Here is a 25,327-nt window from a genome sequence, read left to right on the forward strand (position 1 = left end):
ATATCGAGAATCAGAGAGAGATGAATGCCAATCGAGCCCATTTCGCTTCTATTCAGTCTAGGAATAGCGCTGCCCTCATTCAAGGTAAGTCGTCCCTTGCTCGGTTAAATCTATCGGAAAACATTCTCATTGACTCCTCCAGAGATGTGTTTCCATGGTGATCCAAATCCCATTGATTTGACAATGAAAAAGAACCCTCTCCCTGGGGATGCGCAAGAGGGATGAGGAGAGAGCATGTCCTCCCTTCTGCTCCTCCATCTGCTGTCCAGGGATCCGACTTAGGGCCTGACCAGACACCCTTAGCATCTTGTACAACTAGGGTGTGACTGCTGGTTGATAACTGAGGTTGCCGATCAATATTAAGCACCAGAGAAGGGCCTTTGTAATTTTCTAGGTATGAGCCACCTTTCTGAGGACTCTGGATTTTAATTGTACTGTGTAGATATTCACAACTTTCCACTGTCCAAAAATTTGGCCTTGGGGGACTTCCAGTAACAGAGTGTAACACAACAGTGAACAAAGACATTTCTTGTCCACTGATGTACTCACAGCCATGCCATGAGCTCACACCAACTCCAAAGCTCCTGCCCAGGATTTCTCACCAGCTAAGGGCCAGCCCCCTGGCTCAGGAAATACTGTTAAGCAAATCCAGTAGTGCAAAAGATGGGATGGCAACTCTGAAATCAGTCTTGTGTCACAGTGGCCAGTGTAGAAACCCAACAGCCTTGTCCACATAGAGGCCTCCAGTAGGGAACCAGGCCACATTAGTCCTGGTCCCTGTCCCGGATCTGTGGGCCTTGTGGGGACCACAGAGCAGGCAGAGATCAAATCACAGTTGTGAGATTAGAGCGGAAGTGAGGCCATCAACTTGCTGAGCTAGCTTGGAGTCTTAGAACAATAAAATGTCACTGTCCCCGCTCAGTGTGGGGTTTCTGTGTTACCTCTGACATTACAAAATGCACTCCCCATGCACAAATGTGGGAGGTACACATGTCCTATTCCAAAACTGTGTTGGACAAGGGCACCTTTAGGGGAGGACTTGTGCTTGCTGAGCCTGCTGAGAAGGAGCCCTGTGAGAAGCAGTTTGCAGAATTGCCCACTAGCTTCTACAAGCACTGAGGGCCTCAGCTCCTCTGTACAGTCCATCAGCACAAGGATCCTGGGGGAAGCAATTACCCACTGCAGCCTTGATGTCTCTCTTACTAGGAATGCTCACTTACAGTGCCATGTCCACTGTGATAAATAAAACCTTGGCATTAAGACCGAATAAACTCCATCCGAAGCCTCTGTGACCAGACTTTGACCTGTAGAATCTATAAATATTGTCCTGGTCCCCTTCTTGCTATATGTTCAAATCCAGACCAGGTTGAATATTTCAGGTACAAATTGGCTTGACAGAGCTCGGCCAGGCCATCTTCTCAGCTGAAGGACGCAGAGAGAGAATTGGGAAGACAGGGAGAGGGAGAAGGATGAGATACAGAAGCTGAGAAGATAAAGCCAACCAGTCTTGTGAGTTTCTGGGTAAGTGGCCTCTGGCCACTTTCCCGATTGGGCCTGGGGTAGCAGGGGAAGAATTAGGACAATCCTAATTCTGGAGTGTGTGTGTGTGTGTGTGGTGTGTGTGTGTGTGTGTGTGTGTGTGTGTGTGTGTGTGTTTTCTATTTGCAGATCAGAGATAGTTCTGGGGCAGGCACACATGTGCAATTGTCTAGGAGCACAAAGCTGTGTAGACAAAACTACACGCTACATAGAAGCAATTAAATTTAAAAACTTAGGTTTTTAAAGTTATGTATTAGTTGGAAAACAGTTAAAAGTTATGTTTTAGTTGGAAATTCATGACTTCTATCGCTGATAAATACATAAATGAATGAATGAGTAAATAAATAAATTCAGTTGCCAGAAACAGAATAAAACTAAACCTACCTTGAAAAGGGTCTGTGACACCACTGTCAGTACCTCCAAATAATGTATGAGTAGAAATTTTAAGTTATATTTTAAAGTGCAATAAACAGATACATAGAGGTTATTTGCTCACAAAATGGACTCAATTAAATATCATGGCTGAAATATTTTTAGAAATAAGTTCACCTAGTGTCTCTATAATCTGAGCATGCTAAGTTTCCTACAACCTTTCAAGAATGTCTTTGCTACATAAATTATGGAGGAAGAATTTAATTAAATAGGCAAGCACAGTTAACATAGTTGCCAGTAAGGCCTTAAAAGCTCCACACTGGAAGGAAAGCAGATGGGAAGGGCTTAAGGGAAAAAAGAGAGAAAGAAAGTGACATAATCCTATTTCTATTAAAAACATATTTTTAAAGCTCCACCCTGTGGTAAATCTAAAGGGCATGGCAGAGCAGTCCTCTGGAAACAAACAGCTCCTTTTTTATTGCTGTTGTATCAACTTATTATTTTTGTGTGAGTATGCTCCAGGAACTAACTTCTATAAGAAACACGTCACATAGTAGAGCTAACACAGGGATAGAGGGCATCACAGAGATTAAACAACATAGCTTTCAAAAGCCCAAGGCAACGCTGCTGCAACCAGAATGTAACACTGCCTTTTCTGAGCCTGTGATTGACATTCCCCTCGCCCTAGCATGCTGAACCGATTTTACACAGTAGAATGGGACTGGGAAAAGCATCCAAGCTCCATATCCACCAGCACTAGTCACCTGCTTTCCTCTACAGTGTGAGTGCTTCTGTTTACTCGGATTCCACCCATGGGTGCCTAAGAAGAAATCTTCACCTTAGAGGAAACTGTAATTATCTACTTGTGGCTCCCAACCTGCTACTACCACCCCAGAGGAGCAGGGTGGTAGTCCCTTAAATGACCCTCAGTCATTTGTGCGCCATCTGGCTTCTGGACGCTGGGCACCCAGACAGGGCAAACAGCTCACTTCCTCAGCAGCACAACTCACAGAAGAATTTAATAACTGCATCCGTGGAACGAAAGGGCCTTCAAAATGCAAAGAGGAAAGCCAGTAGAAATGACTGCACTAGACTTTAAAGACAGCCATCACACGGATGAGCGTGAACATCGTACCCAGTCCCCACATCCCTGCACAGTGGGATCACTCTGCACGTGTGACAGTGCATGCTTTTCCAATGAGAGAAAGTCAAAATGGCCATTGTGGTGGTTTGAATAGGAATGGCCCCCACAGGATCATATACTTGACTTCTTGGTCATTAGGGAGTAGCAATACTTGAGAGGGATTAGAAGATAGACATATTGTTGTAATAGGTGTGGCCTTGTTGGAGAAGGTATGTTCCTTGAGGTGGGCATTGGGATTTTAAAAGCCCAAGTCAAACCCAGTCTCTCTTTTTCTGCCAAACCCAGTCTCTCTCTTTCTGCCAAGCCCAGTCTCTCTCTTTCTGCCAAACCCAGTTTCTTTCTGCCAAACCCAGTCTCTCTCTCTCTGCTGCCTGTGAATCTGGATGTAGAACTCTCAGCTCCTTCCCTAGCGCCATGCCTGCCCATCTGCTGACATGCCATGATAAGAATGGACTAAATCTCTGAAAATGTAAGCAAGCCCCAATGAATGCTTTCTTTTATAAGAGATGGTGGTCCTGGTGTCTCTTCATGGCAACAGAAACACTCGAAGAAAGCCATCTTATCTTCTGTCTCTAAGACACAGGAAGGAGAAACCAGCCTCAATGGTGCCTCCTTCCCATGATTACATCCCCACCCCACCCCACCCCACCCCCCACCCCAGATCATCAAATCACCACAAATACTGTTCTTACTCCTCCTGGTTTAACCATCAACACCATCGGCCCTAGCCCATATTCCAACATCTCTGAAAAGTCCCCAACCCCATGATCAACCCCCTCTTAAACCCTAGCAAGAACCCTAGGCTGTGAGAGAAGCTTACTCCGCCTCTCTCACCCTCCCCTGAAAAGCTCCTCACTGGTCTGTTGTCCCTGTGGTCCTGAGCACAGTGCATGAGTAAGTGACCAGAGAAACAGATTTTTCTTTTAGGAACTCTCACTTCAGAACACAATTCTTGTCTTTTCACAAACTGGGTGGAGATGGAGTCCTTTGGTTTAGTTCACTGACTTTGACATCTTCCCACCAAATGTCTTGAGTTGCTTTAGAGAGAAGAAGACATGAGTGCTTGACCATGGACTTCTCTAGTGAAGAGGAACAGGTATTACGTACAACAGTACTTAGGGCTGAGGTCCAGACATAACAGGTGATGACTATACATAATGATGTAAACCTTCAGACATGGTTTCCTGACTCAGAGAAGCGCAATATGGTGATGTGGGTGAAGAAATAATGAAGGGTCACTTTCTGAGGAAGTTGTCTGAGCAATTTCACAACTGCCAATACAATAGCGACCCCCCAGGCCACAAGGATGCTGCTCCGTCACAGCCTCTGCTGTCTTCTTCTGAAACATGATGAGCAATCAGTATTTTTTTTTAAAAGCTTGGCTCTATTGGAAACTATATTTAGCTATAATGTTTCATTGAAAAGTGTTTCAGTACTGGCTCATAAGAAATTTAGAATGTACGAAACACATATAAAATACTTTAAATAATGGTCACTTGTAGGAAAAATATATGTAACCAGAGATCGCTGTGTTAAGTGAAATAAACCAGACTAACAGTGTGGTGTGTGTGTGTGTGTGTGTGTGTGTGTGTTAAAAAGCAGAAAGAGGGGCTATGCCAGGGAAGGAGGCAAGGGGAACAAGAAAGGGCAATGGGGAAGGAAACAAACATCATATGTTTTTCGCTCATTTGTAGACTAAAGATTTAAATACACATAATATTAAAGTAGAAAGAGTATTTGGGGGAGAAGGGGACAAGTTGGAAGGGAAAGAGGGACAAAAGAGAGTGACAGGAGGAACATGTGAACACAGTACATCAGCATGTGTGTGTGTGAAAGTATAATGAAATCCAGTATTTCATATTAAAAATATTAATAAAAAGTGTCATAATGAATGAAACCCAATATTTTGTATACAACCTAAAATATAATTTGGAAATAAACTATTTTAAAATATAATATCCTTCCAAAATAATCTTCTCCATGAATATTTCCACCTCTAACCTTGTGAAATTTGTTCTCTCAATGCACTTTGGAAATTCACTCTGGAAATCATGGTCTTCATTTTTCAGAAAGAGTATAGTTTGGTGATTTTAGTATTGATCTTGCATTAGTGGCTCCTACGTTAGGGAAACAAACATGAACACACAGTTGTCCCCTTAATTATGATTGTTTGTCGCTCAATTATAAAACGATCCCAGAAGGGTCAGGTGCCCATCATGGTGATCCCAACAAGAGACATGTCTCTTCACTCATGGACAGATACACCAATATTTTAACACACTGTGAGTCCTGACTCCATCACCAGCCTCCGGTATTGGAAGGGGTGGGCTTTCTTCTAGAAATTCCTAGGTTTTGAACTTTTGAGTTCTTTCCTTTCAGAAATAAAGTCACAGGCATCCACTTTGAAGAATGCTTACCTGGTAACCTGAGTTCTTGTACTGAAGTCAAGAGACCTCATTGAGCGCAGAACTTCGATGCAGCCCAAGTACTGTAAGGGGAAGAAATAGATCATGAGCTCTGGGAACTGAGAGCACAGAAATGTCCTAATGATGTAGGGGGTTGGGGAAGCAATATACATTTCTTATGTCACACTGTGCCTTTAAATTCAATGCGAATACGGATAGTAAAAAGACTTCGTGTTTAAAGGTGTCTGCTGCCTAGCCTCTTGCCCTGAGTTTAATCCCTGAGACACACATATTAGGGATAGTAGGAGAGATACAACTCCTACAAGCTGTCTTCTGACTTTCATGTGTACACTGCTATTCTCTGTCTTCCTCCCTCCCCTACCCCCACCTCTCACACACACACACAGAATAAATAATTTTTAATGTAATTCTGGGTGTGATTATGTCTGCATGAAAACTCTAAACCCTAAACCTAAACCTGCCTCTATAGGAAACATCCCAAGTGTTAATTTTGGGATTAACCGAACCTTGACTTCTATCAAACCTGTTAGCACCGCTGTTGTCTTTACACGTATAGTTCTCAAAGCTTTTATTAAAGTATACCTCATACACTGCAAGATGTGGAAATCTTAAATGTTTGTGTTAATATTATTAAAACACGTTTTCAATGGGATTGCCTGCTCCCCACCCCCAGCCTGAGCATCATGTTTCTGGGTCTGAACAAAACTTCTTAAGGTCCTTGAATTTTTTTTTTAAAGACAAAATTTGACCACTATACAGCCAACACTTTCACTAACACCAATCTTCTGCCTTAGTTAGGTTTCTGCCGCTGTGATAAACACCATGACCAAAAGCAGCTTTGGGGAGGAAAGGGTTACTTCAGCTGACAGTTCCAGATCCCTGAGGTAAGTCATGGCAGGAACTCAAACAGGGCAGGAACCTGGAGTCAAGGATTTATGCAGAGGCCACAGAGGGGTGCTGCTTACTGGCTTCTTCCCATGGCTTGCTCAGCCTGCTTTCTTATAGACCCCAGGACCACCAGCCCAGGGATGACTCTAACCACAATGGGCTGGGCCCTCTCTCATCAATCACTAATAAAGAAAATGCCCCCACAGACTTACCTCCAAGCCCACCTTCTAAAGGCATTTTCTCAGTTCAAAGTCCCTTTTCCCAAATGTCCCCAGCTTGTGTAATGTTGACGTGAGACTAATCAGGACACCTTCATTATTTGGTAAATCTATTTATGGGCTTGTGAGTAAGCCATAGAGCACTTCAGTGTAGCAGAAAACCTTCTTTACAGTTTACCACAAGTTTCCGGAAGTTCAAATACACACGTTGCACCGCGTGACTTTGGTCAATCTCACCGGTGAGCTCGCACAAGTGAAAGGACATTGTGACTCTAGTCATGATAAGGGAGTCAGGCTTGGTCCTGTAAGCCCTGGGAAAGCCAGAAGACACAGACGCCTTTAAATTTAGACTGAATGAGTCTCATAGTGTGGCGCAGAAAGGGGTTTGTTTGCGTTATGCAGAAAACCCAAACTTAGGTCTGGCTTTGTCATCTATTGTTATGTAACTTTATGTAACACTTGACCCACTTCTCACAACTGAGTCTCTGCAGCTGCAGATGTGGCTGATCCTCCCTCCACAGTGTCAAGGTTACAGAAATCCCTCAGCACCTGTGTCAATGTTATTGACCCACCACTGCCAGGGTCAAGGTTACAGAATGTCACCAGCTGAGCCATCTGAGTCACGTGAGTTCTAAGGCAGAAGCCAGGATTCTGTTGTTAGCCCACCACTGCAGATGTATCATCAGGTCTCTATTGGAACCCTAATTCTCAGGGCTGGGGAGACAGCTCAGTCATTAAAATGATTGATTGATGAGGACCTGAGTTCATGGACCCCAGACCCTTGTAAAATAAGCCAAACATGGTTGCTATGTGTTTGTGCATATGTTTAATCCCACTTCTGGGAAGGCAGAGACTGGAGGATCCCTGGAGCTTGCTGGGCAGCCAACATAGTCTTGTTTGTTTGCTTCAGGTTCAATGACCCTCTCTAAAAGTGCACTGGTGGGGGCTGGAGAGATGGCTCTGCAGTTAAGAACACCGGCTGCTCTTCCAGAGGTTCTGAGTTCAATTCCCAGCAATCGTATGGTAGCCCACAACCATCTTTAATGGAATCTCATTCCCTCTTCTGGTATGCATGAAAACAGAGCACTCATATACATAAAATAAATAAATAAATCTCTTTGGGGTAGAGAGTGACTAAGGAAGACACTCAAAATCAACAACTGGCCTACACAAGAACACACACACATACACACACCTACAGATACATGCAAACACACAGGAATAAGTATACACATATGCATATACACACACATCTGCGCACACATAACTCTCACCCATAACTCTCACCCACGAGTAAAGCATTCTGAGCATGCAGATTGGTACCACACTTGACTTTCCTAAAACCTATTGGCATTGATTCATTTTATACAGAAGTATGTTTTTCAAACTACCGCAGAATTACATAACCACAGAACCCAATGTTGTTCCTGTGACTAACAGGCCAAATGTCACATACTTATGTGATAACCACCATTATCAAAGAAAACCACAGATACCACAACCACATTGCAGAGATATGAGAAACCCATGACCAATGTCAAAAAGTTAGATGCACACAGTCCACTACAAGGGCTATGGTGGGTGCCAAGCTCACTGGTGTTCCGGGATGAAGGAAACACTACCACCACCATTGTGGCAACATGGATACAGGTCCAACATAGCAGAACTGTCCCAGAAAGCAATGCGACAGAGATCTGAGAACGCTGTCAGCACTGTTAGGATCAAAATCGAAGCTAGTCCAGGGACTGAGGCAGGAGAATCACAAGCTCAAGGCCTGTCAGGGAACACAGTGAGTGTAAGACTAAGGGGGGCTGGGGATGTGGCTTGGGGATAGAATACTTGCTTAGTGTGTGTGAGGCCCTAGGTTCAACCTCCAATGCTGTAAAAAGGAATGAAAGAATTCATGAATGAATGAATGAATGAATGAAAATCTTTGATACTAGAAACACACTGGTGTTGGTATTTTCTCAAAGGAAATATGAAGAAACATTCATTCGTGAATATATGGAACTAATAGCTTCATCTCAGGAGGAAGAGACTAAGGGAGAAGCCTCCCAAAGCTTGTGGACAATATCATGGGGAGTGTCAAGAGGTGAACTCATTCCCACTAAGGTCTGGGACTTGGTAAAGGTGTGCATTTTTTTCCACTGCTGTTCAGCAGAGATGGAAGTCCTAGCCAGACAATCGGTAAGTCAAAGAAATATACCACATTGGAATGGAAAAGGAAGGAAAATTAAACTGTCACTGTCTGCATATGTGAGACACACACACACACACCTAGTAGAATAATAAATACAGAGTAATTAATAGTGATAACAAATTCAGCCAAGCGGCAGGATACAAAATCAATGCAATCAAATCAATATCTTGTCTCCACATCCATAACAAGTTACCTGAAAAGAGCTCAAGAGAGCAAAGACATTTATAACACTTCCCCAAAATAACATCCCCAAAGATAGGTTAATTAAAGGGATGAAAGTTCTCTGCATTGGAAATAATAAAATGTTGATGGAAGGGAGGGAATGGAAGAAGGCACATACAGGCTGAAAGATATCCCTAGTTTGTAGATGGGAAAGAGAAATCCTACTAAATGTCCATATTACCCACAGAAATGTTCAGATTCAATGCCATCCATATGAACAATATCTTCCTACAGAAGAACAACCTAAAATTTATATAGAACAACAACCAAAAAAGCCAGAGAACAAAGTCATCATTGGTGAAAACAGCTGTAAGCATCACCATATCTGACTAGTTCAAAACAGACTGCAAAGCTACAGTTGTACTGACTAACTTTATGTCAACTTGACACAAGCTGGAGTCATCAGTTAGGAGAGAACCTCAATTAAAAAAAAAAAAACCTTCATAATATCTGGCTGCAGGCAAGTCTGTAGAGCATTTTCTTAACTAGTAATTGGTGTGAGAAAGCCCAGCTCATTGTGGGTGGTACCGTCCCTGGGCTTGTGGTCCTGGATTCTATAAGAAAGCAGACTGAGCAAGCCATAGGGAGCAAGGCAGTAAGCAGCACCCCTCCACGGCCTCTGCATCAGCGCCTGCCTCAGCACCTGCCTCCAGGTTCCTGCCCTGTGTGAGTTCCTGCCACCTCTGCTTTTGATAATGAACTGTTATGTGAACTGTGAGTGAACTAAACTCTTTCCTTCCCAAGTTGCTCTGGTCATGGTGTCTTGTCATAGCAACTGTAACCCTAAGACAATGGTCATCAAAACATTATAGACAGAGGAACAAGGCTAGAGAAGGTGGAATAAAACTCACACACCTATCTTCAACAAAGATGCAAAGTGCACAAAAGAGAAGAAGGGTCCTCAATAAATGATTGGGGGGGGGGGGCGGGCAGAATGAAACTAGAACCGAATCTTCTACCACAAATAAGAATCAACTCAAGACCATTAAACTTGAAACTGAGACTAGTATTAGAAAACTCGGGGACCCCCGCCGCAGGATTTTGGGACTGCTGGTGAGTGGAACACAGCTTCTGCTCCAATCCAATTGCGCGGGACCTGAGACTGCATTAGTTAGGGAAGCAGAAACCGGCCTGAGTAGGACCACAGGCCTCATCCTGCTGGATCAGCGCCGGGGTAGCGGGAGCGCAGGGTTGCCTGACACCCGCCAGCTACCCACGACCCCCGCCACAGGATTTTGGGACTGCTGGTGAGTGGAACACAGCTTCTGCTCCAATCCAATTGCGCGGGACCTGAGACTGCATTAGTTAGGGAAGCAGAAACCGGCCTGAGTAGGGCCACAGGCCTCACCCAGCCGGATCAGCGCCAGGGTAGCGGGAGCGCAGGGTTGCCTGACACCCGCCAGCTACCCACGACCCCCACCGCAGGATTTTGGGACTGCTGGTGAGTGGAACACAGCTTCTGCTCCAGTCCAATCACGCGGGACCTGAGACTGCTCTGGTTGGGGAGAGAGAAATCCAGCCTACATAGGGCCACAACCCTCATCCGGTCAGAAAAGCACCTGGGCAGCTGGGGCGCAGGGTCTGCTGACACTCACCAGCTACCCACAACACCCGCCACAGGATCTTAAGACTTCTGGTGAGTGGAGCACAGCTTCTGCTCCAATCCAATTGCGCGGGACCTGAGACTGCATTAGTTAGGGAAGCAGAAACCGGCCTGAGTAGGACCACAGGCCTCATCCGGCTGGATCAGCGCCAGGGTAGCGGGAGCGCAGGGTTGCCTGACACCCGCCAGCTACCCACGACCCCCGCCGCAGGATTTTGGGACTGCTGGTGAGTGGAACACAGCTTCTGCTCCAATCCAATTGCGCGGGACCTGAGACTGCATTAGTTAGGGAAGCAGAAACCGGCCTGAGTAGGGCCACAGGCCTCACCCGGCCGGATCAGCGCCAGGGTAGCGGGAGCGCAGGGTTGCCTGACACCCGCCAGCTACCCACGACCCCCGCCGCAGGATTTCGGGACTGCTGGTGAGTGGAACACAGCTTCTGCTCCAATCCAATTGCGCGGGACCTGAGACTGCATTAGTTAGGGAAGCAGAAACCGGCCTGAGTAGGGCCACAGGCCTCACCCGGCCGGATCAGCGCCAGGGTAGCTGGAGCGCAGGGTTGCCTGACACCCGCCAGCTACCCAAGACCCCCCGCCGCAGGATTTTGGGACTGCTGGTGAGTGGAACACAGCTTCTGCTCCAGTCCAATCACGCGGGACCTGAGACTGCTCTGGTTGGGGAGAGAGAAATCCGGCCTACATAGGGCCACAACCCTCTTCCGGTCAGAAAAGCACCTGGGCAGCTGGGGCGCAGGGTCAGCTGACACTCACCAGCTACCCACAACACCCGCCACAGGATCTTAAGACTTCTGGAGAGTGGAGCACAGCTTCTGCTCCAATCCAATTGCACGCGGGACCAGAGACTGCATTAGTTAGGGAAGCAGAAAAACGGCCTGAGTAGGACCACAGGCCTCTTCCGGCTGGACCAGCACCGGGGTACCGTCAGCTACCCACGACCCCCGCCGCAGGATTTAGAGACTGCTGGTGAGTGGAACACAGCTTCTGCTCCAATCTTTAAATAGTGACAACGATAACAACTAACCCCAGAGATTACCAGATGGCGAAAGGTAAACGTAATAATCTTACTAACAGGAACCAAGACCACTCACCATCATCAGAACCCAGCACCCCCACTTCGCCCAGTCCAGGGCACCCCAACACACCGGAAAAGCTAGACACGGATTTAAAAGCATATCTCCTGATGATGATAGAGGACTTCAAGAAGGACTTTAATAACACACTTAAAGAAATGCAGGAGAACACTGATAAAAAGGCAGAAGACAATAAAGAGGAAGCACAAAAATCCCTTAAAGAATTGCAGGAGAACACTGCTAAAGAGTTACAAATCCTTAAAGAAAAACATGATAACATAATCAAACAGGTAGAAGTCCTTACAGAAAAACAGGAAAACACATCCAAACAGATGATGGAAATGAACAAAACCATACTAGACCTAAAAAGGGAAGTAGACACAATAAAGAAAATCCAAAATGAGGCAACACTGGAGATAGAAACCCTAGGAAAGAAATCTGGAACCATAGATACGAGCATCAGCAACAGAATACAAGAGATGGAAGAGAGAATCTCAGGTGCAGAAGATTCCATAGAGAACATCAGCACAACAATCAAGGAAAATGTAAAATGCAAAAAGATCCTAACTCAAAACATCCAAGAAATACAGGACATAATGAGAAGACCAAACCTACGGATAATAGGAGTGGATGAGAATGAAGATTTTCAACTCAAAGGACCAGCAAACATCTTCAACAAAATTATAGAAGAAAACTTCCCAAATCTAAAGAAAGAGATGCCCATGAACATACAAGAAGCCTACAGAACTCCAAATAGACTGGACCAGAAAAGAAATACCTCCCGACACATAATAATCAGAGCAACAAATGCTCTAAATAAAGATAGAATACTAAAAGCAGTAAGAGAAAAAGGCCAAGTAACATATAAAGGCAAGCCTATCAGAATTACACCAGACTTTTCACCAGAGACTATGAAAGCCAGAAGATCCTGGACGGATGTTATACAGACACTAAAAGAACACAAATTCCAGCCCAGGCTACTATACCCAGCCAAACTCTCAATTAACATAGATGGAGAAACCAAAGTATTCCACGACAAAACCAAATTCACACATTATCTCTCCACGAATCCAGCCCTTCAAAGGATAATAACAGAAAAAAACCAATACAAGGACAGGAACCACGCCCTAGAAACAACAAGAAGGTAATCCCTCAACAAACCTAAAAGAAGACAGCCACAAGAACAAAATGCCAACTTTAACATCAAAAATAACAGGAAACAACAATTACTTTTCCTTAATATCTCTTAATATCAATGGACTCAACTCCCCGATAAAAAGACATAGACTAACAAACTGGCTACACAAACAAGACCCAACATTTTGCTGCTTACAGGAAACTCATCTCAGAGAAAAGGATAGACACTACCTCAGAATGAAAGGCTGGAAAACAATTTTCCAAGCAAATGGCATGAAGAAACAAGCTGGAGTAGCCATTCTAATATCTGATAAGATTGACTTCCAACCTAAAGTCATTAAAAAAGACAGGGAGGGACACTTCATACTCATCAAAGGTAAAATCCTCCAAGAGGAACTATCAATCCTGAATATCTATGCTCCAAATACAAAGGCAGCCACATTCATTAAAGAAACTTTAGTAAAGCTCAAAGCACACATTGCACCTCATACAATAATAGTGGGAGACTTCAACACACCACTTTCACCAATGGACAGATCATGGAAACAGAAACTAAACAGGGACACAGTGAAACTAACAGAAATTATGAATCAAATGGATCTGGCAGATATCTACAGAACATTCTATCCTAAAACAAAAGGATATACCTTCTTCTCAGCACCTCATGGTACCTTCTCCAAAATTGACCACATAATTGGTCACAAAACAGGCCTCAACAGATATAAAAATATTGAAATTGTCCCATGCATCCTATCAGATCACCATGGACTAAGGCTGATCTTCAATAACAAAATAAATAATAGAAAGCCAACCTTCACGTGGAAACTGAACAACACTCTTCTCAATGATACCTTGGTCAAGGAAGGAATAACGAAAGAAATTAAGGACTTTTTAGAGTTCAATGAAAATGAAGCCACAACATACCCAAACTTATGGGACGCAATGAAAGCATTTTTAAGAGGAAAACTCATAGCTCTGAGTGCCTCCAAAAGGAAACTAGAGAGAGCACACATTAGCAGCTTGACAACACACCTAAAAGCACTAGAACAAAAGGAAGCAAATTCACCCAAGAGGAGTAGACGGCAGGAAATAATCAAACTCAGGGGTGAAATCAACCAAGTGGAAACAAGAAAAACTATTCAAAGAATCAACCAATCAAGGAGCTGGTTCTTTGAGAAAATCAACAAGATAGATAAACCCTTAGCCAGACTCACTAGAGGGCACAGGGAAAGCATCCTAATTAACAAAATCAGAAATGAAAAAGGAGACATAAAAACAGATCCTGAAGACATCCAAAACACCATCAGATCCTTCTACCAAAGGCTATACTCAACAAAACTGGAGAACCTGGATGAAATGGAGAAGTTCCTAGACAGATACCAGGTACCAAAGCTGAATCAAGATCAGGTTAATGATCTAAACAGCCCTATATCCCCCAAAGAAATAGAAGCAGTCATTAATAGTCTCCCAACTAAAAAAAGCCCAGGACCAGATGGGTTTAGTGCAGAGTTCTATCAGACCTTCAAAGAAGATCTAATCCCAGTTCTTCACAAACTATTCCACAAAATAGAAACAGAAGGTACTCTACCCAACTCATTCTATGAAGCCACAATTACTCTGATACCTAAACCACAAAAAGACCCAACAAAGATAGAAAACTTCAGACCAATATCCCTTATGAATATTGATGCAAAAATCCTCAATAAAGTTCTTGCTAACCGAATCCAAGAACACATCAAAACAATCATCCATCCTGACCAAGTAGGTTTCATCCCAGGGATGCAGGGATGGTTCAATATACGGAAATCCATCAACGTAATCCAGTATATAAACAAACTCAAAGACAAAAACCACATGGTCATCTCCTTAGATGCGGAAAAAGCATTTGACAAGATCCAACACCCATTCATGATAAAAGTCTTGGAAAGATCAGGAATTCAAGGCCCATACCTAAACATGATAAAAGCAATCTACAGCAAACCAGTAGCCAACATCAAAGTAAATGGTGAGAAGCTTGAAGCAATCCCTCTAAAATCAGGGACTAGACAAGGCTGTCCACTTTCTCCATACCTATTCAACATTGTACTTGAAGTCCTAGCCAGAGCAATTCGACAACAAAAGGAGATCAAAGGGATACAAATTGGAAAAGATGAAGTCAAAATATCACTTTTTGCAGATGATATGATAGTATATATAAGTGACCCTAAAAATTCCACCAGAGAACTCCTAAGCCTGATAAACAGCTTCGGTGAAGTAGCTGGATATAAAATTAACTCAAACAAATCAATGGCCTTTCTCTACACAAAGAATAAACAGGCTGAGAAAGAAATTAGGGAAACAACACCCTTCTCAATAGTCACAAATAATATAAAATATCTTGGCGTGACTCTAACTAAGGAAGTGAAAGATCTGTATAATAAAAACTTCAAGTCTCTGAAGAAAGAAATTATAGAAGATCTCAGAAGATGGAAAGATCTCCCATGCTCATGGATTGGCAGGATCAACATTGTAAAAATGGCTATCTTGCCAAAAGCAATCTACAGATTCAATGCAATCCCCATCAAAATTCCAAATCAATTCTTCAACGAATTAGAAAGTGCAATCTGCAAATTCATCTGGAATAACAAAAAACCTAGGATAGCAAAAACTCTCCTCAAGGATAAAAGAACCTCTGGTGGAATCACCATGCCGGACCTAAAGCTCTACTACAGAGCAATTGTGATAAAAACTGCATGGTACTGGTATAGTGACAGACAAATAGACCAATGGAATAGAATTGAAGACCCAGAAATGAATCCACACACCTATGGTCACTTGATCTTCGACAAGGGAGCTAAAAACATCCAGTGGAAGAAAGACAGCATTTTCAACAAATGGTGCTGGCACAACTGGTTGTTAACATGTAGAAGAATGCGAATCGATCCATTCCTATCTCCTTGTACTAAGGTCAAGTCTAAGTGGATCAAGGAACTTCACATAAAACCAGAGACACTGAAACTTATAGAGGAGAAAGTGGGGAAAAGCCTTGAAGATATGGGCACAGGGGAAAAATTCCTGAATAGAACAGTAATGGCTTGTGCTGTAAGATCGAGAATTGACAAGTGGGACCTCATGAAACTACAAAGCTTCTGCAAGGCTAAAGACACCATCAATAAGACAAAAAAACCACCAACAGATTGGGAAAGGATCTTCACCTATCCTAAATCAGATAAGGGACTAATATCCAATATATATAAAGAACTCAAGAAGGTGGACTCCAGAAAGTCAAATAACCCCATTAAAAAATGGGGCTCAGAACTGAACAAAGAATTCTCACCTGAGGAATACCGAATGGCAGAGAAGCACCTGAAAAAATGTTCAACATCCTTAATCATCAGGGAAATGCAAATCAAAACAACCCTGAGATTCCACCTCACACCAGTCAGAATGGCTAAGATCAAAAATTCAGGTGACAGCAGATGCTGGCGAGGATGTGGAGAAAGTGGAACACTCCTCCATTGTTGGTGGGATTGCAAGCTTGTACAACCACTCTGGAAATCAGTCTGGCGGTTCCTCAGAAAATTGGACATAGTACTACCGGAGGATCCAGCAATACCTCTCCTGGGCATATATCCAGAAGATGTCCCAACCGGTAAAAAGGACACATGCTCCACTATGTTCATAGCAGCCCTATTTATAATAGCCAGAAGCTGGAAAGAACCCAGATGTCCCTCAACAGAGGAATGGATACAGAAATTATGGTACATTTACACAATGGAGTACTACTCAGCTATTAAAAAGAATGAATTTATGAAATTCCTAGCCAAATGGATGGACCTGGAGGGCATCATCTTGAGTGAAGTAACACAATCACAAAAGATCTCACACAATATGTATTCATTGATAAGTGGATATTAGCCCAAAACTTAGGATACCCAAGATATAAGATACAATTTGATAAACGCATGAAACTCAAGAAGAATGAAGACCAAAGTGTGGACATTATGCACCTTCTTAGAATTGGGAACAAAACACCCAGGGAAGGAGTTACAGAGACAAAGTTCGTAGCTGTGATGAAAGGATGGACCATCTAGAGACTGCTGTATCCAGGGATCCGTCCCATAATCAGCTTCTAAACGCTGGCACCATTGCATACACTAGCAAGATCTTGCTGAAAGGACCCAAATATAGCTGTCTCTTGTGAGACGATGCCGGGGCCTAGCAAACACAGGAGTGGATGTTCACAGTCAGCTATTGGATGTATCACAGGGCTCCCAATGGAGAAGCTAGAGAAAGTACCCAAGGAGCTAAAGGGATCTGCAACCCTATTGTTGGAACAACATGATGTACTAACCAGAACCCTGGAGCTCTTGTCTCTAGCTGCATATGTATCGAAAGATGGCCTAGTCGGCCATCAATGGAAAGAGAGGCCCATTGGACTTGCAAACTTTATATGCCCCAATATAGGGGAATGCCAGGGCCAAAAGAATGGGAATGGGTGGGTAGGGAAGTGGGGGGCGCTATGGGGGACTTTTGGGATAGTATTGGAAATGTAATTGAGGAAAATATGTAATAAAAATATTAAAAAAAAAAAAAAAAAGAAAACTCGGGTGTAGAATACTTTGTAGGGTGTGGTTTTGGTGACGTTTTGATAAGACACCAAAACTACAGGGGACAAATGCAAAAGCATAGGGGTGGGGTTAGAGCTGAAAGGCTTTGCCAAAGGAGAAGGAACCAATCAGCAGAAAGAAGAGATAACATACAGAACAGAAGAAAACCATTTATAGACTGGACATCTGATGGAGGTGGGTGATCTAAAACACATGGGAACTCATACAATTTAATAAATACTAAGGAAATAATCTGATATTTTAAATGGGCGATGTACCTAAAGAAGCATATTCGTAGCCAACTGGTATTCGACATCAGTAATCATCAGAGAGAAGCAAGCAAAAACCCCAGTGAGATCTCACTTGACCCCCGGTTAGAATGAGTATCGCAAAATCAATGTTGGGGCTTGAGCTGGCTACTTTTATGTCAACTGACGCAAGCTAGAACTACTTTGGAAAGGGGGAAATGAGAACTCGGCCCCACCATATTGGTTTGAGGGGCTGCCTATAGTGAATTTCTTGATTGATGGTTGCTGTGGGAGACCACCCAGGCCACTGTGGGCAGCACTACCTCTGGGATGGTAGTACTGGATGCTGTAAGGAAGCAGGCTGAGTAAACCATGCAGAGTAGGCCAGTAAGCAGCACCCCTCCATGGCCTCTGTGTCAGTTCCTGCCCTGGCTTCCCTCAGTGACCAACTTAGAACCTGTAAGGTGAAAGAAATCCTTTCCTCCCCAAGTGGCCTTTAGTCATGGCATTTTATCTGAGAGACAGAAACCCTAAGCCAAAGCTAGAATGATGCTCATTAGCTAAGAGCACTTGCTGCTCTTATAGACGATTCAAGCTGAGTTCCCATATCCAGTAGCCCACAACAACCTGTAACTCCAGCTCCAGGGAATCCAATGCTCTCTCCTGGCCTCCACAGGCAACTCCACGTGCACACACGTACATACACATGAGCGCACATGCACACGCGCGCGCGCGCACACACACGCACACATACAATTAAAAATAAAATCTATTTTTAAATGTTCACCATCACTAATCATCAGAAAAATGGAAATTAAAACCTTAACATGATATCACTCCATCCCAGTGACTATGACTATTATCAAAAATGAAAAAAAAAACCAAAAACCTGACAAATGCCAGCAATAATAAAGAGAAGAAGCACTAACACGGCATTGGCAGGAATCTAAATGAATTCAGCTGATATTAAAAACTGCAGGTAGATTCCCCAGAACATAAAACTGCTATATGGTCTAGAAATCTGGCTTATAAATATATATGAACTTAAATCAATATGCCAAAGAGGCATCCTCCGTGTCCTTATGCCATCATTCCCTGTAACCTCGGAATGGAATGCCAGCCTAAATAACTGTCAACTGATGAGTAATTACAGAAAATTATATATATATATATATATATATATATATATCCATAAAGTATGAAATCCCATGATTTGCAACTATAAAGGTGAGCCTGGAGATACCATGTTACATGAAATAAGTCACATATGGAGCAGCAAACACCACATGATCCCCTTGGATGTGAAGACAGAAAATGGTTCCGGTTCTGGAAGTATTCAGTAGAACCCTAGTTACCAAGGCTGGGAAGAGTAGTGAGAAGGGGTTTGAGAAAAGGTTCACCAGTGGGTCCTCAGGCATACTTAGAAGAGATGAATCCTGCTGTTGCTTCGAGCAGTGCCATGAATTTAGTGCTATATCCTATGTTGGAGGTTGTCTCCACAGTGGTGTACTCCTGGCATCCATTTGGGAGATGGAGGAGGGAAGATTAGATGTTCAAAGCCATCCCTGGCTACACAGGTAGTTTAAGGCCAGCCTGGACTGAATGAGATCCTATGCATCACTTGGCAGAGTGCTTGCCCACCATGCTCAAAGCCTGGGCTCAGTCCCCAGCACTGCACACACCAGGTGTGGTGATGATGCACTCCTGAAATCCCAGTGCTCAGGAGGTGGAGGCAGGAGGACCGGAAGCTCCAGGTCACCCTTGACCAAATAGCAAATTCAAAGACCTAAATGAAACCCTGTTAAAAACAGGAAAAAAAAACCACCACAAACACCAAGACTGAAGAATTTACAAGAAAGAACATTGGGAAATGATAGATATTTGAGGCGATGAAGACTAGAACACTGTGAGCATCTCACAGCGCCGCCCCTCCCTCACCACGTACAGTTTCCATGGATCAAATCATAATTTCCTCCTGAACAGGTATTGCATGAGTGGGAGGGAAGGGCTCAGTTGCTTATGAAGGGATAAAGCCTGGCACAGCCCTGGAGCTCTTCCGACACCAAACATGAGAAGACCACACGCAGTAGCAGCAATATTAGTCTGGTGATGAGGAGCAACCAAACCAGAATCTGATCTCCACTCCCGACTACCACTCAAGTGGGAGGGGAAGGAGAAGACTCCAAGTTAACCACCCACAGACGCTTGCTGCAAGGAAGAGGCTGGAAAACTTCATGGTGACAATGGAGAAGACGACGTGGACTGCCGCAAGACGAGAGACAGCCAACAGAGATGCAGGAGTAGCATGCGCCTTGATGATTATGTACAACTTTCAATATGAGTTTTGGTCGTCATTAGTGTGAACGGTAGGGAGCAGATAGAGCAGAATGGTGTGTTTATGGTATTGCTGTGTTTTATGGAGGCTGTTCCAGACTTGCTTATTTCTAGATGGTGGCAGAAAAATATAGCTAGGGAAAGGAAGATGAGTCAGTTAGTAATGTACTGCCCATGAAAACACAAGAATATGAGTCTAGTCCTCAAAACACACATCAAAAGTAGGGTAGGGAGGTGTGTATGTATAATCCCAGTACTCAGGAAGCTGAGACAGGAAGGTTTTGGTTTTGAACCCAACCTATGCTACACAGTGAGTCCCCCAGGCCAGTCTGAGCTAAAGAGAGGGACTTCAGTCTCTTCACCCGTGAAAATACTGAAGCAATCATGAAGTTGTAGTTACTGATACTATCCCGTAATAATCACCTGTACAAGGTTTTATATCATTCATGTTCTCAATTATAAGCATGTTTCTACATCTGCAAGAAAGGGATGCAGAGAAATGGAATACGTCTCATCTTCTCAGTAGGGTTTACCACTGAAGCCTCTGAGAGCTAACCAGTAATGCCAAGAAAGCTGTCCCATGGGACAGTAAAGGAAATGGACTGTATCAGCTGCTGGTCTCATCGCTCTGATAAAATGTCCTCACAGAAGCAACTTAAGGAAAAAGGGTTTATTTTACTCATAAATGCAGGAGACAGTCCATCACAGTGGAGAGGACACGGCAGCAGTTGCCTGGTCATACTGTGTCCACGGTCGGGAGCAGAGATGGGCAGCCCCAGTGCTCAGCTTCTGTTCCTGTTTCTAGGCAATTCAGGACCCTAGAACAGAAGGGTGCTTCTGCCCACCTTTCCAGTGGGTCTTGCCTCCTAATCAAGATAGTCCCTCACAGGAGTGCCTAGAAGCTTTCAACCTGCAGCACAACCCTTGACAAGCCAGGATTTCATAACAAGTTGCTGCAAACTGTCAGTGCTAAATTGTAGAGGTGTTGCTTTCCAAGTTGAAACCAGTGCCAACATCCTCAGCAACACATAGGCCCTTGCATGTGTGTGTGTGTGTGTGTGTGTGTGTGTGTGTGTGTGTGTGTCCCTAACATCCACACGACAGCCACAGGAAAAGTTGCAGCTCATTTCCTCAGAACACTGTCCCACCTTGGTTCTCCTGAGACAAGGTCTCTCACTGACCTGGAGTTCGCCAAGCAGGCTAATCTGACGAGTCAGCATGTGTCAGGAATCCTCCTGTCGCAGCATTTCACAGTGCCTTGCTTTTTTATGTGGGTTCTGGGGTATAGGTCAGGTCCTGGTGCTTACAAGGCAAATGCTTTACTTGGACTGATTACACCACCTTCCCAGTTCACAAGGGAATTTTTACAAGACTCAAGCCTCCTGCAAGCCCTCCAGAGCCCAGAGGGTTCAAGCATCTATTCCTGCCTGACACCTGTCTACATGGAGCCCCATCTTAACTTCCAAGATTTCTTTTCTTTGTCATGGCCTGGCTATAGCAGTTTAAATCATGCATAGGGTCGTTTCAGCTCTAGTTCCCTAGGGTGTGTGTCACAGTTTAGTTGAGAACTGGAGAGATGGTTGGCTCAATGGTTAAGAGCAAGTACTGCTTGTTCAGGGGACCTGAGTTTGCATGTCAGTTTGTCCAGAAGCTCGCAGTTACTTGTAACTCCAGTTCCAGGAGATGCAATGTCCTTGTCTTAGTCAGGGTTTCTATTCCTACACAAACATCATGAGCAAGAAGCAAGTTGGGAAGGAAAGGGTTTATTCAGCTTACATTTCCACATTGCTGTTCATCACTGAAAGAAGTCAGGACTGGAACTCAAGCAGGTCAGGAAGCAGGAGCTGATGCAGAAGCCATGGAGGGATGCTGCTTACTGGCTTGCTTCCCCTGGCTTGCTCAGCTTGCTTTCTTATAGAACCCAGGACTACCAGCCCAGGGATGGCACCACCCACAATGGACCCTCCCATCTTGATCACTAACTGAGAAAATGCCTTACAGCTGGATCTCACAGAGGCATTTCCTCAAGGGAGGCTCCTTTCTCTGTGATAACTCCAGCTTGTGTCAAGTTGACACACAAAACCAGCCAGTACAGTCCTTATCTCTGGCTTAAGGGCACCTTCACTCATGTCCACAAACCTACCCTTAGACAGACAGACAGACAGACACACACACACACACACACACACACACCAATGCAAGCACCCAAACACATAATTTAAGATAAGAATAAAATCTTTTTTAAAAAAATCAAACAAGGGCCTGGAGAGAGAGCTCTGTGTTCAGGCATACACGCTGCTCTTGCAGAGGGCCTGAGTTCAGTGGTCAGCACCCAGGTCAAGTGGCTCACAAGTGGTAACTCCAGCTACAGGGAGGGGTATCTGACTCCCTCTTCCTGCTCCATGGGCAGCGCACCCCCATTCCACAAACCCACACATAGTTCCAACCCCAATCTAACTGCTGAGAGCTTTTGCTGGGAAATAGATGGAATCCGGGGGAAAAACAGCACCACTATTAAAAATAACAACTCAAGGGCACCGGATGAGATTGGCTTTCTGACTAAGACCTGCTGAAAAGCAAGAACACAAAGAGGTGGGCACAGCTCCTGCCACAGAAAGCAGGTTGACAAAATACACCGAGCTAGCTTGCTAGAAAGGAACAAAGTAATAAGGAGGGTGTGGAGGTAAAAATCAAATAGGGGCCATCGGGAAAGAGCTGTGATCTGCAGAGACTGGAAAAGAAAGCCTCAATTCATCCAGAGCAAGAGGAAAATAAAGAAGAAGGGCCAATCGGGGGAGAGTGTTAACAGCCAAGACTGAGAGACACTCTCTTGTGAGAGTCCTGCTGTAGACCCCGAATCAGCAGCTCTGAGTCTGAGCCGGCTGCACCAGCAAAAGAAGAGGCAGGAAGCCAAGCCAGTGCTGGGAAAGATGACTCACTGTGGCGCTGTCTGCAGACCGGGAGGACTCTTGCCTAGCCTGGGTAGGCACGTGCTGACAGAGGTCAACTGTCACTGTGAGCAGCTTCAGGGCAAGGTTACCATAGCAGGTCTGTCCTGCCACCTTAAGACCCCCCAAGGATATGAATTACAGAAGCTCCTGTGGGGACTGAGAATTAGGGACAAAAGGACCAGGGTCTAGGGACAAGAGGAAGGTTTCTGTATTCATGAGTTCCAGGAGACCTAGAAGTTCAAAGGTGCTTCCATGTTCAAAACTGATATCTCAAGGTTAAAACTGATTCCACTCTCCCCGTTGCTTGGAACTTCCAGAGGGCCAAGGCATGACAGTCTCTTCTGAATTACTATGACAACCCACTCCGTAAACCACAGTACATCACTCAAATTATAATGTTCCCCCTCCTCAGACAGTGGGGTAGCTCTGCATGTCCAGCCCCAGCCAAATCCTACATTGTCCCTGAGGTGGTATTGACCAGTTGTTCATTGTGATAACAAAATACCTCAGGTGGGCTAACTTGAGAGAGAGACAAAGACAGAAGCACAAAGAGGAAATAAGAGACAGAGAAAGAGGGGTAGACAGAGGGAGGGAAGAAGAAAAATGGACAGACAGACAGAGGCTAGAAATCCGAGCTGCATGGTGCAGCCTCTGGTGTCTACCTGCCTATGTCACCTCATGGGAGAACAGGTAGGAAAAAGAGCTCAAGTTTCAGAACAGGAAGCCAGAGAGCCCGGGACTCCTCAGCCTCTTCTCAAAGCACACCCACAAAGGACCTCCCATTGGGGCCCACTCCCCCGCCTTTCTTCTTTTCATATATGTGTGTGGTATGCATATATACTTATATGTATGTTCACATGTACATGAGGACTTGTGTGGGCATGCACATGTATGTGTGTGCATGGAAGGATGGGGCTGGAAACTGGTGTCCAGAATCTTCCTCTGTTTCACTCCACTTTATTCTTTTGAGACAAGGTCTTGAAATCGGACCCAGAGCTTGCCTATGAGAATGGTCTTACGAGCCAGCCTGCTTGGGGGAGGGGAGGTGAAGGCAGTAAGAAATCATCTGGCTCTACCTCCTATGGCTGGAATTACGAGTGAGCTGCCATTCTCCCCCAGTGTTTATACAGGTACTGGGGATCTAGACTCGGGTCTTGTTTGACAAGTCCTTTAACCACTGAGCCATCTCCTCAGACCTGAGGCTTCCTTGTAAAGGTCTCACCTCCTGGCATTGCCACACTGAAAATGAATCTCCCAGTGTACAAACTTATGAGAAACACTCTTAAATCATCAGGCAAGCACCCGGAGGTGTCAGCATGGTCTTTTGAGCCCTTGTGTTTGACCTTCAAGATGTGAACCACAAGATCTCAAGATGACGCTCTCTGGTCTCGAGACATCGTATTTAAAGAAAGGTAAAGCATACCTCAGAATTATACAAACCTGAAGACCATATAACAAGTTAGAGTTAACAGCGTGTGTGCGAACATGCTCAGGAAAGGTCTTCAATGACAGGCGCCCACCTGGAACTGTACTCAACACTGAGAAGGGTTCCAAAGACACAAGATTAAGAGAGACTGTGACTTCGTGGTGATCTCTCTCTCTCTCTCTCTCTCTCTCTCTCTCTCTCTCTCTCTCTCTCTCTGTGTGTGTGTGTGTGTGTGTGTGTGTGTGTATGTATGTGTGTGTGTATGTATGTGTGTGTGTGTATGTATATGTGTGTGTCTGTGTCTTCCCATACATTTTTGCACCCAAGTGTGTGCATGCATGACACATACTGTCACAATAATGCATACAAGGTAAAGACAATCAACTGATACCTAGCACTGGAGCTCTCAGACCTGAGCATGCCTCAGAATCCTTCAGAGGACTCTCTTCACAGTCCCTGGGCTGTCACTCCCTAGACTGGACTCCTTGGCCAGGAGGAAGGAGGGCTGATGTTGACAATCTGGTCAGATGCTACCCTGGAAGTTGTATGGGCTGAGGAAATGGTTCAGTGAGTCAATCAGAGCAGGGCTGGGCAAGAGAAACAGGCACCACCAGGAAAGCAGAAAATTAATACAAGAGTGAGTGCACTGGAGAGCACCACGAAGACCCAAGGAGGAAGTCACTGAGAATGTCTCCACTGAGCAGCTTTATCCTGGCTCCTCAGCCAACCATTTGTTCATGAAGACAGATGGGATTACAGTGACTCAGCAAAACCAAGGCCATCCCTAGAAGTGGGGCACAATTCCCAAAGTACAACTTTGCTACACAGCATGGAGGAAGGACCTGGACCATGGGGGGATTCTCCATAGCACGCATGAGGGTAAGATTAGTCTACAAAACAGGAAGAGAAGGAACACTGCTCAATTAATTTTATGAGGCCA

General features: G+C 44.5%; 1 protein-coding gene across 3 annotated transcripts in view; it reads right to left on the reverse strand.

The window, feature by feature from the left end:
* Positions 1–25,327, reverse strand: part of Shc3 (SHC adaptor protein 3) — a 161,782-nt gene that overhangs the window by 84,437 nt on the left and 52,018 nt on the right. For all 3 annotated transcript variants that reach the window (XM_029468657.2, XM_021180505.3, XM_085831079.1), the window contains one exon: positions 5,473–5,543. In XM_029468657.2, the coding sequence (XP_029324517.1) occupies positions 5,473–5,543 (71 nt within the window). The remainder of the gene's footprint in view (positions 1–5,472; positions 5,544–25,327) is intronic.

The sequence above is a fragment of the Mus caroli genome, unplaced genomic scaffold (assembly GCF_978045245.1).
Source record: "Mus caroli unplaced genomic scaffold, Mus_caroli_1 scaffold_15, whole genome shotgun sequence".
In the NCBI taxonomy this organism is placed as follows: domain Eukaryota; kingdom Metazoa; phylum Chordata; class Mammalia; order Rodentia; family Muridae; genus Mus; species Mus caroli.